The sequence below is a fragment of the Opisthocomus hoazin genome, chromosome 28 (genome assembly GCF_030867145.1).
Source record: "Opisthocomus hoazin isolate bOpiHoa1 chromosome 28, bOpiHoa1.hap1, whole genome shotgun sequence".
Taxonomy (NCBI): Eukaryota; Metazoa; Chordata; class Aves; order Opisthocomiformes; family Opisthocomidae; genus Opisthocomus; species Opisthocomus hoazin.
In genome coordinates, this window is record NC_134441.1 from 4841406 (window position 1) to 4857668 (window position 16263).

Below are 16263 nucleotides of genomic sequence, written 5' to 3' on the forward strand. Positions count from 1 at the left end.
TTTCATGCACTGCCCAACTATGACTAATGGGAGTTTGTGGAGGTAGTGGGAGAGGGGGTAAGGGAGCTCTATCAGATACTTGACAAAGTCAAACCACAGCTGGTTACAATAAGGATCAGGGATGGAGGTAGTGATGCATATGTGCACAAAAGTCAGCTCTGGGGATTAGGAATATCTCATATAGAAGCTGCGCTGCTGACATTTCATAGCAGCTCCCTTGAGCTCACCGATAGCCAAATTGCCCATCATCTCCACAAAAACAGAACACAGTTGGTTTCCATAGCAGCTCTCTGCCAGGTAAATATCACTGATCAACGACTTCGTTATATTCACGTGGAAGAAGTCAGCAAGAAGGCAGCTTGAATGTGCAATGTAAGCCAACAGCTTTCAAACGTCTGTGATCTAACTAGTCCGTAGAGACTCGGCGAAGGAGCAATGTGGTTGAGCAAACCATGGGATGCCTGGCAGACGGCATCCTGGAGCAGGAAGGAAGCTGAGCTGCTGCAGGTGAGGCAGCAGAAGCAGATATTGCACATAAGACATGAGGAAGGTGGATGCAACCCTAAGTGCTAGTCTAGAGGTAATTCAGACAAATGCAAATGTCTCCTTAATTTTACCATCCCTTGTGACAACTGAAGGGCCCAACTACGTTGCATGATCACGGCCTACATCCTTACATGCTAGAGCTCATGAAAGGGTTGGGGTTTTTTTGGGGCGGTGAGGCGGAGGGGAGGGTTGTTGTTTTGGGGTTTTGTAAGTAAAAACTTAAATAGTTAGAGCCCACATAAGCAAGAATGAGCCTAGATTCTTTAAAGGAGAAGAATCAAGATTGATTCTTTGCCTGCTGTTAAAATAACTGAGCATTGCAACTACTTCTGCCTATGGGTATGGCTAGGAATCGCCCACACGTAGCTCAGAGGAAGTTCTCCTTCCAGTCCCCAGGCACAGTGCAAGAGCTCAGAGTAAAACAAAAAGCTTTTCTTTTAAGGTCCCTGTGCTTCAGATCAGTACAAAGCAGCTGATGAAAGCTCCATGCGCTGCGTTCCCACAGCCCTAGGTTCCTGAGATGACCCTCGGGTATGATCCACCACAGGACCACAGACACAAGGTCTTCTGACCCAACAGAGCACACAGCAAACCCAGCCGTGGAGATTACCCTGGAGGCTTTCCATGCGAAAAGCAGCATGCTGTCCTGACCTCACTGAACCACTGCTCTCTAGGGAACCCGATAGCTTACTGTCCCATCTTTCGTTCCTTCATCTCGGAAAGCATGAACGTTTAATTCCTGCAGCCACTGGAGCGGCCTCACGTCTGCCGGACGCACTCAAGACAAACTGTTGCAATACAGACTGTTGCCACCCCTTTATGCTCTAGACCGCTACAGCCTTGATCTCTTCATGCTTCCAAGCCCAGATGTCCTCTTCCTGCTGTTGATTATTGCTGTACAAATGATGTCAGCTGCTGAGGTCTGAAAAGGAAGTTGCCAGCTCAATTTAAGCTCAAAGTTTGCTCCAAAAACAGAAACAAAAGGAAGAAAAAAAGAGAAAAGGAAAAGATCATTTAAGTATCACTTCATCAGTACTGAAACCTTCAAAGGAGGAACTAAATAACTTGCAGTCCTTGTAGTGGCTCCCTGAATCAAGAGTGAATTTCAGGCCTAATCCTAATGTTTCTCTTTATTTAACATAAACTCTCAGCAAGTTACATCGCAAAGCCAAAGTTAGGATTTCAGTGGTTTCTCAGCTATGAACAGAAAACATTCTGTAGATTTATCTTTTAACCTTCCGAGATGCAGAATCCAAAATTCAACAGCCTATGGCTTAGAAGCAAGCAAGCTGGTTTACATCAGCAAAATAACTGCTTTAGAAAATAATTAAAAAGGATTCTATATTTTACAAATCATCTGTTTCTTCCTTGGTAAAATACTGACAAGATTCCAGAATTACTGGATGGTCTGTTTATCTTTTTCCAGACAAACCGAGCCTTCACCTCCCTCTGGAAAGCAGTGGGATTTGAGCACCTGTGTACCCAGATGCACTGATTGTTCCAGTCACCATCACCAAGACTCTTAATTACCTCTCTGATGTGCCTGGTTTTGCTTTCCTGTCATTACACACAGTTTCACATTGCTTACAAGGTGCATCTGCTCTTACTCCCAAGTATTTCATCTCCCACCCACCCATCATCCATGGCTGTTTTTCTGCCTGTCTCGCTCAGGATCCTTCGCTCCTCCTTGGACAGATTAATCGGCTCAAGATTAAAAGGCAGACAATAAGCTGAAGTGAGACAACACCACTAACCACTGTTGGCTTATCTGTGTGTCTTTAATACACCAGAGCTGGCCTTCAGCCACACTCAAACGTTATGCGTCCAAGGAGCCGAAATGGTCGAAGGCTGTGAGGGAGAGATAACAACCACCAGTGCATCGGGCACTCGGTGTTAAATCAAAGGGGAAGGCAATAAACTTAGAGGAATTGATTTAAAGGGGACCTTCCAAGCATGGGGGAAGATAAAGTAGTATTCACACAAGCGTGAAAAATCTAAGTAGGGCAGGAGCAGTGACAGCATCAGTTTAGAAAGCGCTAGTATTTACTACTCGCATCACCAATCAGTGTGCATACTACAGGTTGGCTTTACACATACCTCTGCCCTTCGTTCAGCTGCTGGATCTTCTCACTTTCTTCAAAACCACACCAACCCGCGAGCTGCACAGCACTCTTAAAATGGTGCCGAGCTCAGCTTTAAACAGTGGCTTTGTGAAAGGTTGCATCACATCTTGGCTCCCTGGTACACACTCGGATACACTGTGGCTTTCTGGTCCTTAAGAGCTTTTCTGAAGCAGGGGAATATCTGATAGCTGCGGCTCTCGCTCACGCCCTGAGCAAGGCTCCGGTTTGAGAACAGAGGTAGCTGTTCTGCCCGGGCACGAGGGATCACACACCAACAGCCTGCAGGATGCTTTGAGGCTGAAGCCATAAAAAAATCCCATCTAATCTCTCTCTGGCAATGTGAAGCGCTCAAAAAAATGCAGTTCGAGAGCCATGCCTTTATATTTTTGACCCCTCGCTAAGCTCAAGACAAATTATTGCTTCAGTGGGAGAGCCTTGCCTTGAAAACAGAACTTTACTTTTTGGATGGATGTCCTCATGGGTGGGGATTAATGGGTTTTATAGCTTCCTGGTATTGTGGTACGTTCCATTTTTTTCTTTTTTGCATCCTGCCTCATTTGAGCAGGCCTTGGCTTGCTAACAGCCCCTTCCTGGAGCTTCTATTAATAGCCCTTGGTTCCAGCTTTCCCCTGTAAAGGTTTTTTTTCAGCTGGTTTAATTACATGTCATCTAAAGCGTGCTTGAAATTTTTCTTGGTCTTCAGCTAACGAACACTACTACCAGAAAAGAGGAAAACTATTTGATACGGACAATATAAACGTGAATTAGGGTCAGATGTTACAAAAATTGTGTATGTAATAAAATCATGTATGCAGGGTTCCAGTTGCTACTATAAACTGCAGTTTTACACATTATTTCCTGCTCCTACTACATTAAATGTGCCTGTTGTTGAAGAGGAGTTTATAAGGTGAAAATCCTTAACGTTTAAGCTTAACTTTTAGCAGGCAGATTGCCCCTACCAAAATTTAAATAGCAGCTTGATCACTATAAACACATCTGCCTTTTTAATACTACTTAATCTTCACAGCAACTGCATGTGATGAAATCTGGTGTATTTATTGAGTTGTACATTCTGTCACAAGCCGTTTTATTGAAAGGTTGTAATTAAATTCAGCGCTGGTAATTGCACAGCTCCCTACTTGGAAGCCTGGAGCCATTGTTGCTAGTCTATGGCTGCAGAAATATTCTCCTGGCACTGGTGCAAACTGGGAGTAATGCTATGAAAGTGATTGGAATAATATCAATACCTGTGAACTTAAAGTCAGGCCCCTGACCGACCCAAGAAACCTCACAGATTATCCCATAATCACAGACCATATTTCATCCAGAGACTTCAAACTCTCAGCTAGTAAAATACCACGATCCCTTCTACTATTAATTATATATCATTATGACCCTTTTAGATGCCAAGAACTTGAGCTACCAAAAACTGCCTTGTCCAGTAACAAAGTTGTTCAAAAGTCAAACCTCCCAGCAACAAGACTTCGGCTCAAAGCATGGAAATAAAACCACAGCTCAACGGCTCTGCATCAGTTTAGGCTACAAAGAGACCTCAGCATTTCTTCTGAGCTCAAAAATCCCAAATCAAGTAACCTAGAAGAGCCTCACATCTCCTGTGTTCTGATTTCACACTCAATTCTGCCTCTAAACCACGCTCCGCGTCAGTTTATCTAGGACAAGAAAGGGTAGCTACAAGATGGCTTTTAAGGTTTCATGTACCTGACATACCTAAGCTGATACAGATGAAGGCAATGAGAAGTCAAATTAAGAATTTTCTTAACATCCTGGACCCACCAATCAGACCTCAGCTTTGCATATTTGTGGGGATTTATTCCCACGTTATTTTATTGTTGGTGGTTCCCCTCCCCCCCGCCCTGAAAAGATACTGAAATACAGAGATTATTCTGAAGACTAGCAACACTCTGCACAGAATAGCATCCACCATGCTAACACAACTACACAAAGACTGTTTCCTTGTATGTGTCTGCCAAGCTAACAGAAGAAAGGGCAGGCTAAACGACACCGCATGTTGCTTTCTGTCAGTTCAGATCCAGTTTATCACACTCCATGCGGAGAATCAGAAGCTGGACCAGGCTCAGCAGAATTAGGCATCTCCGTGCTACACTGATTACATTTTCAGACTGCAATGGTCTGTTATTCCCTCACTGATGTCATACAGATATCCCACTTGCCTTTTTAGCTGATTAGATCCAAAATATGATTAATAATTTAATGCCAGCTGGACACAAACGTAAAGAATAGGGGTCTGTATGTCCAAACTGTAATTAATAACCCTCTCCAACAGCTGGAATGACTACATATTTAGATCAGATCAAAAAAAGGCTCCATTTCTCTACAGTACAGGTTTATTGCATATCCAAGCTATGCTTGTGTCTCTGGAGGTCACCATGATAGAGGAGGCGGGGAGCCAAGTTCAAAAGAGATATTCAAGTGATTCCAAGATTTATTCTTTCTTTTAGGCATACTCCACACTTGAAGCCCACCAAGAAACAGCACACAGGACTTCAAAGACTTCCATATAAATTGGCCTGTAAACCTCCAGGAAGCGGGACTGAGGAAACCTCGTTTGTAGCCATGGATTTCAAGTCTAGGCAAAACACAACTGTAACAACACATCCAAGGGGCAAAAGTTTGATCTGAAACAAGAGGACAAAAGATCAAGTGCCGTAAGCCAGTTCCAGCCCTGTCAGGTCAGTGGAGATATACCCTGCCCGTCAGGCTTTTTCCACTAGCCGGGAAGCTGGAACAATTCTGGGTTTGCATCATTGTCGCCAAGACCAGATTTTGGTGTCTCAGCTTCATTTCATTGCCCATGGTTGTCTCAGGGGGGTGTTGGAGACGAAGAGGAATACAACTGCAGAACGGGAATTTTTACAACGGAAATTTGTGATGGTTCTGAGAGGGCTTTATGTTTTCAGGACTAGAAAGATGAATTTTTTCCCCAACAAAATAAACTAAATGCAAAGAGTTCTGATTCTAGGCAATAACTTCTTTAAAAAAAAAAATAACAGCTTGTGAGGGAATTGGGGGGAAAAAAAAAAAAAGATCTGTTTGGTGAACCTGTCCTTTCCCTATGTGTATTTGCCATATAAACATCTCCCCTTGTTGGACAAAGACCAGACACTTCCTCTTCTCATGGCTGTGATGAAGTGACATCACGATTTGACAAACAGGTTTTCATCAATCACCATCATACCACTTCCTCTTCTGGTAAGACACTAAGGGTCCCCATTCTGTTCTCAATTAAACCACTGATGACTGAAAAAGAACGACAGCAAGGAAGCAATCAGATCCAAATTTCCACGTGTCCATAGAGAACATTGGGGCGGGATCTGATGCGGAGCTGCAGCAGAACCTATTTTCTAACAATCCCATCTTATGACAGAGATCAAGCGGCACATTCACACTCCACATGTGAATCTTCTGACCACACCTACATAGCTAGATTTCTATCAGCTTTGTAAGGCTAATATTCCCTGCAAATTAGCTACTGAGATTGCTGTAACAATAACCTGCAGGAGGCCCTAACGAGATCATCCTTAGTTTAAATAGAAAATTCTGTGACACAGTCCCTAACAGCCGAATTTCCTTCCTCCAGGTCTGAAATAGCCCTGCCTGGACTCTCAAGCAGCCTGGTACTTTCCCAGGCCCATGAAGACCCCCCAGGGGCGGAAGCACTAAGCACCACTTTCGAGGCAGGAAAGGTTGTGCTCCTGGGCATCACCAGATCTGGCCAACCCAAAGATGGACACTAAGCCTGTAGCTCTCCCGACCCAGGACCCCTACAGCAAACTAGTTCATATGTATGAGCTTTCCAAGACATCGCCTTTAATTTTTTCCATGCACTAAGCTTTGACAGGCAACTCTCACATTCTAGACCTCAACTTCATTTCCTGTCTCAAACACGAGAGCCAGACTGATCAACAGCCTGAACTGTCCCTGGATCCAGGCTGCGGGACAGCTTGTGGCGAGTCATTTCCATACAGCTGCCATTTTTCCCTTTTAGAGAGTGCATAGCAAAAGGACTAACTGCTTCACAAGCAGCAGACGCAACCTCTGGTCTCAGTACCATGGCCTAATTCTACTTCACATCCTGCACATCTACATTTTTCTCCAGCTATCATTGCACTACAAAGACTTTACAAAGCTTTTTCAATTCACAGTGGATAAAAAGCCTGAAAAGTACTTTGTAGCCCATCAGTAGCTGAAGTCTTCCCTCCGGACACTGATACAAATCCTGAGAAATCTCAGCTGAAATAAAGAAAACTGTTGGAAAGCATCATGAACTGACATGCATTTCTGGAATGAGATTTTTGAAGCAATATTGAGTTACACTCACTCTTGCTGCGCTAGGCTTTGGGAACTTTCCCCCTTCTCCTTTGCACAAAAGCAGTGCTGTGTAATAACACAGGATCATTCTCCAGGAACTCCTTTACCAGCTCACGGTGCCTGTAGGCTGTGCCAGGGAATTTCATTCATATGTAAAACATCACAGAATCCCCCAGATTCCAAAAATATATACACTGCACATACGTAACTGCTTTCAGAAACGAAGCAGTCTGGTGAAAATATGCCCTAGGAGCAGCCAGGAAGGGGAATTTCCAAAAGCACAGCCCTTTTTGATGGGCTTTGAGAATTCACCAAGAGATCTCCCAGTTAACATTTGCAAGTTTAGTCTTCACAGTTCCTACTATTACTTAAAATAGGCTTTCAGGATCCAGGCAGCCAAAAGTACTTAACACACACAGGGCTCACCCTGTCTCTACCTCACACAAGGTTTTTCCTTTTATTCATATCCTCACAGTAACCAGAGCTGTGCACCATGAGCTGCCGGGACTGGGGGTCTGCATCTGTCCGGATCCCAGCTGGGAGGGACTGGGACTATCCCATTGCTAGGTGCCATCCGGTGTTTCACACGCTGGACTGCTGGGCAGCTCTACATAAAAATGATCACTTTGTACTTATAAGACAAGAGCGTAGGTGAACGTAACTAATTTGAATTAAAGCTTACAACCCCTCGGCAACAAATCCACCTCCCATTATGGACAGCTAGCAACAAGCATAAAGAAATTAAAAGACATACTCTTTGTCACAGAGGTAGCCCTAACACCAGCTGTAGTGTTTCAAGAGAAGAAACGTTTTCCCAGAAGCCACAACTCTTCAGTGCCCATCGCTGCATTCCTTTTAAATGCACATGGCTTCCATGGGAGTTAGGGTTGTGCAAAGATGCAGGCTCAGCCCCAGGCTGGTAACAACTGGCAATTTATAAGCATGATTAAAGTATGCTAGACAGGAGGAGCTAATTTGTATTCCTTAAACATTTCTCTCTCTTACCAGAAAAGTCCCGTTTCCAAGAAACAGATGGGATCTATGAACTGAAAGTATAGCAGCTGAAAGAAAAATGGAGACAGACTCCACTGACCCAAAATGCCAAGTTGCCCTCTACAGACAGCACTTGCTGAAATCAACCCCACGTGAGAAATGCAGCACAGAGTTTTAGCCATCACTTCTTTCAGGCATCACTTGCTTCCTTCCCCTGACACAAAAAGCTAATTCCCAATGGGGAAAGTTAAAAGTCCTTGTCTGACAAGGATGGTTTCTGCTGAGTCAAGCTCACAAGAAGGCAGAAAAAGCCAAGGGATTGAACACTGGTAGGAAGGCAAAAATCTGTGCCCAGAAAAACAAGTCAAGAAAAGAGCCGGAGGCGCCATTTCCTGCTGGTTCTTTTAAGACCTTGTCTCAACTTGAAGGTGATTAAGACAGGTTATCTAGCAAGATTTAACACATATGCCCTGAAAACCTGTCACAGACAGCTAATGGTGTTACATTAACGGAGGTGGATAATTGTATTTTATTTTTAAGATTGCCTTTCCATCTGCAGCAGACAGGCTTTAGCTGGAGTACCCAACTTTTACACCCTTCAAAGTATCCCATGCGTTTCTCATTGATGTAAAGGGCTATGCAAGAGACAACGCACTGGTGATATCTGTTAGCTCTTTACTTCTCCTGTGTGTCCTCCATAAGGCACAGGACTTGGGGATGAATGCATTGGACACAAGAAAGCAAGAAAAGCATTTAAAAGCAGCTCTTCAAACCAAAGAACATGAAGTTTTCTCCATGCGGCAGGAAGGCAGCACGAGTGATCCCAACCACTACACGGAATAAGAGGGATTAAGTGCTATTGCATAAACAGACAACATTGGTTATTTCTCCTGACTGAGTGCCAAATCCCACTTTTCGGATGCACGGAAAAATCTAGGTCAGTCACATCTGCAGGAAGACGCCTGCACTGTCAGTGGTGTTCCCATTTCAACATCAATTTGTTCATAACTAAATAAAGCGTCTCCAGGCTCCGGCACGTGTGGGGAAGCCTCCGTCCACCTCCTCCTCCGCAGTGACAGGGGTGGAGCGGGTCCAGAGCAGAGCAAGGGCCCTGCTCACCTGCTCTTTAAAAAAATCAGTGTTGCCAAAGAGGCAGAATTCTGGGAGAGGAGCGAGGGCCAGGATCCAGAGCAGCTCTGGGGATGGCAGAAGATGGGAAAATAGGCAAAAAAAAAAATCTAGTGATTGACTTACAAACAAGCTGTACCGGATGCAGTAGTTTCACAGGACTCCAGTCCAAAACCAGACACTGCGGATTTCACCTTTCAGCACGGAGAAGGAAAGATGGCCCAGCTGGTAGGCAGTCATTAGGCTGAGTGTCTGACAGCCAGGGTTAAAGACCCTATCACACCAGAGACCTCCTGCATAACCTCAGGCAAAGCTACACGGCTTCAAAAGTCCTCATCTGTTCCTCACAGGAGCTTATTCTCTCAGCAGCAAAGAGCTGACAAACAATAGTTTCAGCCCAAAGGGAAGAAAAAAATCAGAATGCACACAATAACGCACCACGTATGCTGAGGACAGAACAGCTGTTTCCTTCTGTGCTAACTGGCCAGAGACATCAAGGGCTTGGCAGATTCGTTTCGTTCACATCCAAGGAGACCCCTTCGGAAACCCCATCGGAACAATGAGGCGATCCCATCCAGCAGAAAGCCAGCGTCGCAGGGATGGCTGAGAGCAGAGCAAGGCAGGGCATCGTCCGTGCAGTCGCTGCACACGCTACTGCAGGCGGAGATGCCTAATGGACTTAGAGGGGCTTAAAAGCTCGAGAAGAGTAGCTCGCAACGGGGGAGTGCCCATCTCTGTTTACAGACCAACTTTCTCATTAATGATTTTAAGCCCGCTCTGAATGAAAGCAACAAACACATCAGCAGGAAGCTGGGAGTCAGCGAAGCGAACAAGATTTAGTGTGAATCAGTGCAGAGGCCGAAGCATCTGGGGGTCTAAAAAGCACCAAGGGGAGCTGGGGAGAGGAGAGAAAGGGCCGGAGGGACTCTGCACTCCTGTGTGGTAACATCATTATCTTCATAACAGACTTCAAGGAAGCCTCTACCCACATAAATCACCAATAATCTTTCATACAAGCAAGTGGACATTTTCATTACGTTTCTAGAGAATTAAACATTTCTTTGCTGCAGAAGAACCACCGCCAGCTGCTGGAAAGTGAAACAAGCCATACACCCCAGCGCAGCCAGTCTGAAGCGCTAGTCCCCAGTCGCACAGTTCCTCTTTTATATCTGCTGCTGGGTGCAAAAAGAAACAAAAATCAGGCTGGTGTCTGCGGAACAATGCAGTGCTGTCGTATGCACAGCCACAGAGTCCTGGTGAGGCACTGCAGCTCTGTGGTCACTGCCCTTGGACTCCAAATGCTCGGTTTTATGCTTCCAGCTCAGCCACAAATTACTGCACAACCACTGCTGTGCCACCTCCTTCTGTGTCTCCGTTTCCATCCTCCTCCTTTGCACGCCATTTAGACTCTCACTCTCTTCCAGGATTGGGCTAACCCTGATAACATAAAATAGCAGCACCCAGTAGGGTAGAATATGATCTAGTCTTCACTGGTGGGTCTAAATACCACCCCACGCCAAGTTGCCCTTGCACCAGAACACTGCCTAGCCCTGTGCTAAACCCCACTCTAAGCTCACATTGCCGTTTAGACTCTGATCTCCTTTGGGGTGGCTCCATTGTCTCAAGTCATGCTCAGTTCAAAAACCAAGAGGCGAGGAAGAACGCTAGACCAGAAACATTTCCTTCTAGCAAGGTGGTGATCTTCAGGGTGACCTAGGAGACCTGGTGTCAGTGCACCACAAATTTGACTGGAGCTGAGCAGCTCACACTCCCGCACACCCCTGCCACCCCACACACGAGCTCTCTTTAATAGCCGGGTGAAGCATCAGGAAGCAGACTGCAGCCCACATGAAGTTCCTCTCCATTTTCTGAACCTCCCGAGATACAAAGGCTCATATTCCCAGCATACATTCTCCATGTTATTAGGATAACTGCTAGTCAAGTTCAAAAGGCAGCTGGCTTCCAAGTCACCAAGCCAGAAAGAGCTATAATTTCTCTCACTGTAATTTCTCTCTATGATTATAACAGTGGTTGACTGAGTCAACACGTCAGCAAGCGATTTCACTCCAGGACAGCAGATACCCAGGAAGAAGCACAGTCTTCGGGGGGGGGGGGGGGGGGGCTGAAACATGTGTGGGAACTGGCCTGGATAGACACAGTTCTCAGGAGGACACTAAACAGGCTAGAGGATCAGAGAGCCAGTAAATATGCACAGCTTAGCTTCATCCTTTCTGAAGGGCTGGGAGCAGAGAAAGGCAATCCTGCCTCTACTGAAACCAGGGAGAGTTTTCCCATTGATTTTGATGGTGATTTCATCCATCTCAGTTGATGAGTGACCAAACCTTCCCAAGACTTGGAGAGACCACCCTGTTGTTAGCAGTGGTATCCTCCTTCTCCAACAGCTTCGGGGACTGTTTTCTATCCTAGGGCACCAACCTATCTCAAGCTGGACAACAGGGGCTCAAAAATGCCATCCTTAGCTCAACAAAACCGTGGCTCTATAGACAAGAAAGAGCCTCTTTCAACAGGCAACTGCAGACTGAGTTCTTTCCCAAAACCCTGGAAGGACTGTTCTCTTTCCATGGAATACAGGGGAGCTTAGGGAAGCTACCCTGAACAAGCTGGAGCCTATCTAACATCGCTCTCTCCTACAAGGTCTTCTGCGGATCATCCTGGAATACTCCCTTCAACTTCATGCCCAAACACTGCATTCTGACATTTCAAAAGGGCGACAATCCAAGTTTTTTTCCAGAGTAATGTTACCCTAAAACATGTAGTGCTGCCCTCAGCTGACCTACCCACACTAATATTGTTTTAAGGTAGGGACAGAGGAAGGAGCACGTAACTGCCATTTCAGAAAAACAATTGCATCACAGTAAATCATTTCACCTCTCAGTTCTTCATAGCAAAACCAAGTATGTTTTTTTTTACACATTAGCAAAGTCAGCTAGAGTCTTGCCTTTGGCACTGAAGAGGGTAGAGACAGAAGGATCATAGCTGGAATTCCTGTTCAGATGGCCTCTGTGGAATGAGTAGCTAGAAAAATAAAACAGTCCTAGCTCCTCAGTGAAGCGACCTAGAGGAGGGCTCAGGAAAGCAAGGACTGGAGAGCCCTACAGGAACACTGGTGATGCGGAGCAGAAAAGGGCTAATTCAGATCATCTCCACCAGCCATGCTCCCTCCTTCCAGATGACCAGTGGATGAGCTGGGAAGCTCTGGATTGAAGCCAGACCTGCTTCCCACCAGGATCAATCTCCACTGATCCAGCACAGAAAATGGGGCTGTTCCATTTGACACCAGCCAAGAGTCAGGTTCTCCTATCTCTGATGCTGTAATAATGAATTTACTTTAAAGGGGAACGGAAGTAAATGAGAACTGGGCTTGGAAACAATAGGTTACATTCCTGAACTCCTGTGTGCTTCCCCTGGATGCGTTTGCCTTGAGAATTAGAGGAACAACACTGAATTTGATCTGAACTGAAAATGAAGTTCACCGAAACCAAACCAGACACACAGGGTGAATTCCTGGCCCTGCTGAGGTCAATGCAAAACTCCCCGTTACCTCGCCAAAGCCAGGATTTCACCCACAGTTTTCACAAAACCAGCAATCAATAGAAACCTATCCAAGATTCTTGTTTAAATTTCACTTAAAAATGTACATAAGCCAAATACTTCCCTATGATTGTAAAGTAAACAGCCTTCAAGTGCCCTCCTGCATTAAAATGTGAAACAAATTGAGCATGAAGCCAACTAATCTGGTTTTTTTTTCCCAAAATGAGGGCTATGTATAAAAGAAAAAATGGATGAAGGCATTTGGTAAATAAATAATACAAAGTATGTTTAAAGCACAAATGAAGAAACATGGGTGTTTTTTTTTCCAAAAAGCTCACAGCCACGAGGCTAGCTTTTCTAAAAACACCCAAAGAACGTAGGCACACAGCTAGACACATTTCCATGAGAGGAGCATATTCTGTTTTGAAAAAGTCCCAGGCACAGTCTTGAAAATATACAATGACATAAACATTACCACGTCATCTTCAGGCTGCAATTTGTTTGCAATATTATGAATCTAGTTCACTAAACGTTGTCCTATTTAGCATAAAAGAAAAATGGCGGCAATCAACCAGAACTCCCACCTGCTCTGGGAAAAACCAAAGGCCACCCACCGAGAGCACGTTCACGCGGGCACTTCTGTATGCTTCCTTGTGGAAAAACATTTTTGCAAATGGTATAATTTTGCTAAGAAGAGAACAGCTGAGCTGACACAGAGCAGAGTCTCCAAAGCTTTGAAGTCCAGCTGGATGATTTATTCTGCTTTCCACTGTTCAGCTCCAGCTGCTGATACCCACCCTTCAGAAACGTCTCTCCATCATCCTGAGCAGTCCAACTGTTGTCCTTGCTGCTACACTTTCAGAAGATGTTTTTGGTTCAGGGAGGATTGTTTCATTTTGTTATGGTAATCCAAGACACTCGGGGAGGCAGTAAGGTCAAGTTTAGACACCAGCCTCCTCTACATGGTTTGCCCATAATCATAATCTACATTGCCCTTATTTTTCACAGCTGTAAAATGAGAAGTTATAAAATGTGGGACTCTCCTACAACCTCCCTAATTCTGAGACGTGTTACAAACACTATTAGTGAGATATTCAGATACTACAGTCACAAAGGCAATAAACACCTACACGTCTACGGAAAGGTCCAAGCATTTCTTAAGTATGAAGCTCTGCAAAGGTAAAACTGGGCAAGCAAAGTAAACGGCTACTTCAGAAAACTTTCCCTAAGCAATTTCTGCTTAAAATGTTTTTAGAAGTGCCACTGGGGCAAATAATGCTGTTGAAATGTCAGATGCAGATGACAGAGAATGTTATTTCGATCTAGTTCAAGCAAGAACAAAATGATAACTCAAGTGTGAACCAGGTGTTCTAACAACAAAGGAACAACCAATGAAACAAAGGCAATGAACTGAAGCTGAAAAGAAAATACCACTTCAGTGTCATTAATTTAAACTGACAGCAAAGATTTGAAGAAAAACTGCCTATTAGTACGCACAGTGAGACCATCCACAGCTACACTCCCGCATGAGGTTATCTTCATACATCAACTTCATATACTAAAGTGATAACATTATAAAAAATAATCTCCCAGGTTATTTATTCAAAGCATTCGACCAAGTTCACAGGCCAGACACAATCTCTTTGCAAGGTCCAGACCCAGAAAAAGAGCTGTTTCTGCAGCACAGTCTGGCTGTGTTTGGACCACTGGCTCCTACTCCCAACCTCCACGTCCATCAACCCAAGTCCACCCACCAAGCCAGGGATCAAAGATCCCTCACAACCACCCTCAAAGAGACGAGGATGTTCTAGTCCGTAAGAAGCTCGGTTTGAACTGAGGAGAGTTAGGCTGATTCCTGGCTGTGCCTAAGATCTCTTTATATCCGTGGATCGGACAACAGACAGGAGTACCTGTTCCGAATCACACTCTTTTATTTCTCTGTACCTTAACTCCCCTCCTGTGAAATGGCAGCACCTCAGAGTACATGAAAGAATGCAAGATGCTCAGACATTGTTATCACTTTACACCCTTATCCTTGATCCCCGTACGTGGCAAGACTCCAGGGCGCCGTGGTACAGTTTACACTATCAGCTGCACTGCAACACAGGTTTTTATTTTTGCCTCTAGCTCAAACAAGGTTAATAACAATGACTCACTTATGGAGTTTTAAGGTCCTGACTCTGACAAGCCAAGCATCTACAGCCAACAGAAGCGGCCACAGATAGCCTGGAAGTCATTCATGAGGCATTTTAGAGCCAGAGGAGAACACCATGAGTGTCTAATCCTGGTGTCAGCAGAACAGTCAGTCTGTCTGTCTTTATCCTGAGGTATTTTCATTTCCCGATTTCTCTCTTCCTCCAAAAGAGGGTATGAGCACAAAAGAAACAATGCTAACAAAAATCGTGGTGCTAAAGTTGCGTAAATAAGCGGACAAGTGCAAATCCTTAAATAAGTGGCCCAGTTTTCAAAGACATATTGTACACGGGGATCAATCTTCTGGGTGTGAACCGTATGATGGACATCTATCCATAAACATCGTGGAGAAAGGAACTGAGGCAGAGGAATGTGGAGAATCTGCTATTCATACTGGAGCCAGAGGTCAAAGTGACCCTGGTTTCAGTAGGAGCAGACCCAAGAAGCTGGTAAAGCACACAAGTAGCAAGGTAATGCCTCCAACAGAGACGACAAGAGTGAAATGACTGACAGCTGCAAGGTGAGGAAATCCTGGGGTCCTGATTTTCCACCCCTCTCCCCACCCCTACACAAGTTTTTCTCAGCAGGCTAGACAGACATCAGATATCCCCCACTGCTGGTACCTGGTCCAAAATATCACGTGACTTATACAGCCCACAGTTTCTGTTCTTGCCTGAGAAAAAGTAGAGCTTTCTTGGAAAAGAAAAAACAGCCAGCTTACTGATCATGGTGGTGCCCCCAGCCAGTGCAGCCTTGGTTCCCTGGAAGAAGTCATCAGCAGACGTCATCCCCTGTTCTGGCATCTGGAAGCGGGTGTGAACATCAATCCCTCCAGGAATCACCATCCTGCCATGGGCTTCAATAGTTTTCACTCCCCCCGGCACAATCAGGTTCTCTCCGATTTGCCTGGGTAAACGGGTTTCAAAGAGCAAGTCAGAGACGAACAACAGACAAGGCAAACAGCCTGTAAACATACACCCTTCTGCTGCTTAACCTGGCTAGCGTTTTCCTTCTCCATCTAAAGCAACGTACAGGATCCACAGACACAGCTGATAATATTTTATTCTTCCCGTTGAAGCCTTTGCATAATTGAGAGCAAAGCGTGCAATTACTTCAGGACCTCAGGGCAATGTTAGACTTAACAGGAAGGAAAAGAAGCAGCCACACTGGCAGGCAGCTGCAGAAGGGACCAGGGAGACAATCAGACCATCTCTGCGCCAAACACAGCAAGAGCCTCGTGAGCAGCTTTACTGGGACCGGACTGGGGCTGCCAAGTGGCAGTTCAACACTTGATTCTAACAGCGATTTACACGTCAGCATTGTTTTGGAAGCACTGGAAGAATTTTTGCCTCTATACTGTCCACTTTCGTGGATAAAT

At 45.0% G+C, this 16263-nt stretch overlaps 1 protein-coding gene across 3 annotated transcripts in view; it reads right to left on the reverse strand.

Moving 5' to 3' along the window:
* Positions 1-16263, reverse strand: part of DPYSL2 (dihydropyrimidinase like 2) — a 54922-nt gene that overhangs the window by 22801 nt on the left and 15858 nt on the right. For all 3 annotated transcript variants that reach the window (XM_075444540.1, XM_009940860.2, XM_075444541.1), the window contains one exon: positions 15607-15791. In XM_075444540.1, the coding sequence (XP_075300655.1) occupies positions 15607-15791 (185 nt within the window). The remainder of the gene's footprint in view (positions 1-15606; positions 15792-16263) is intronic.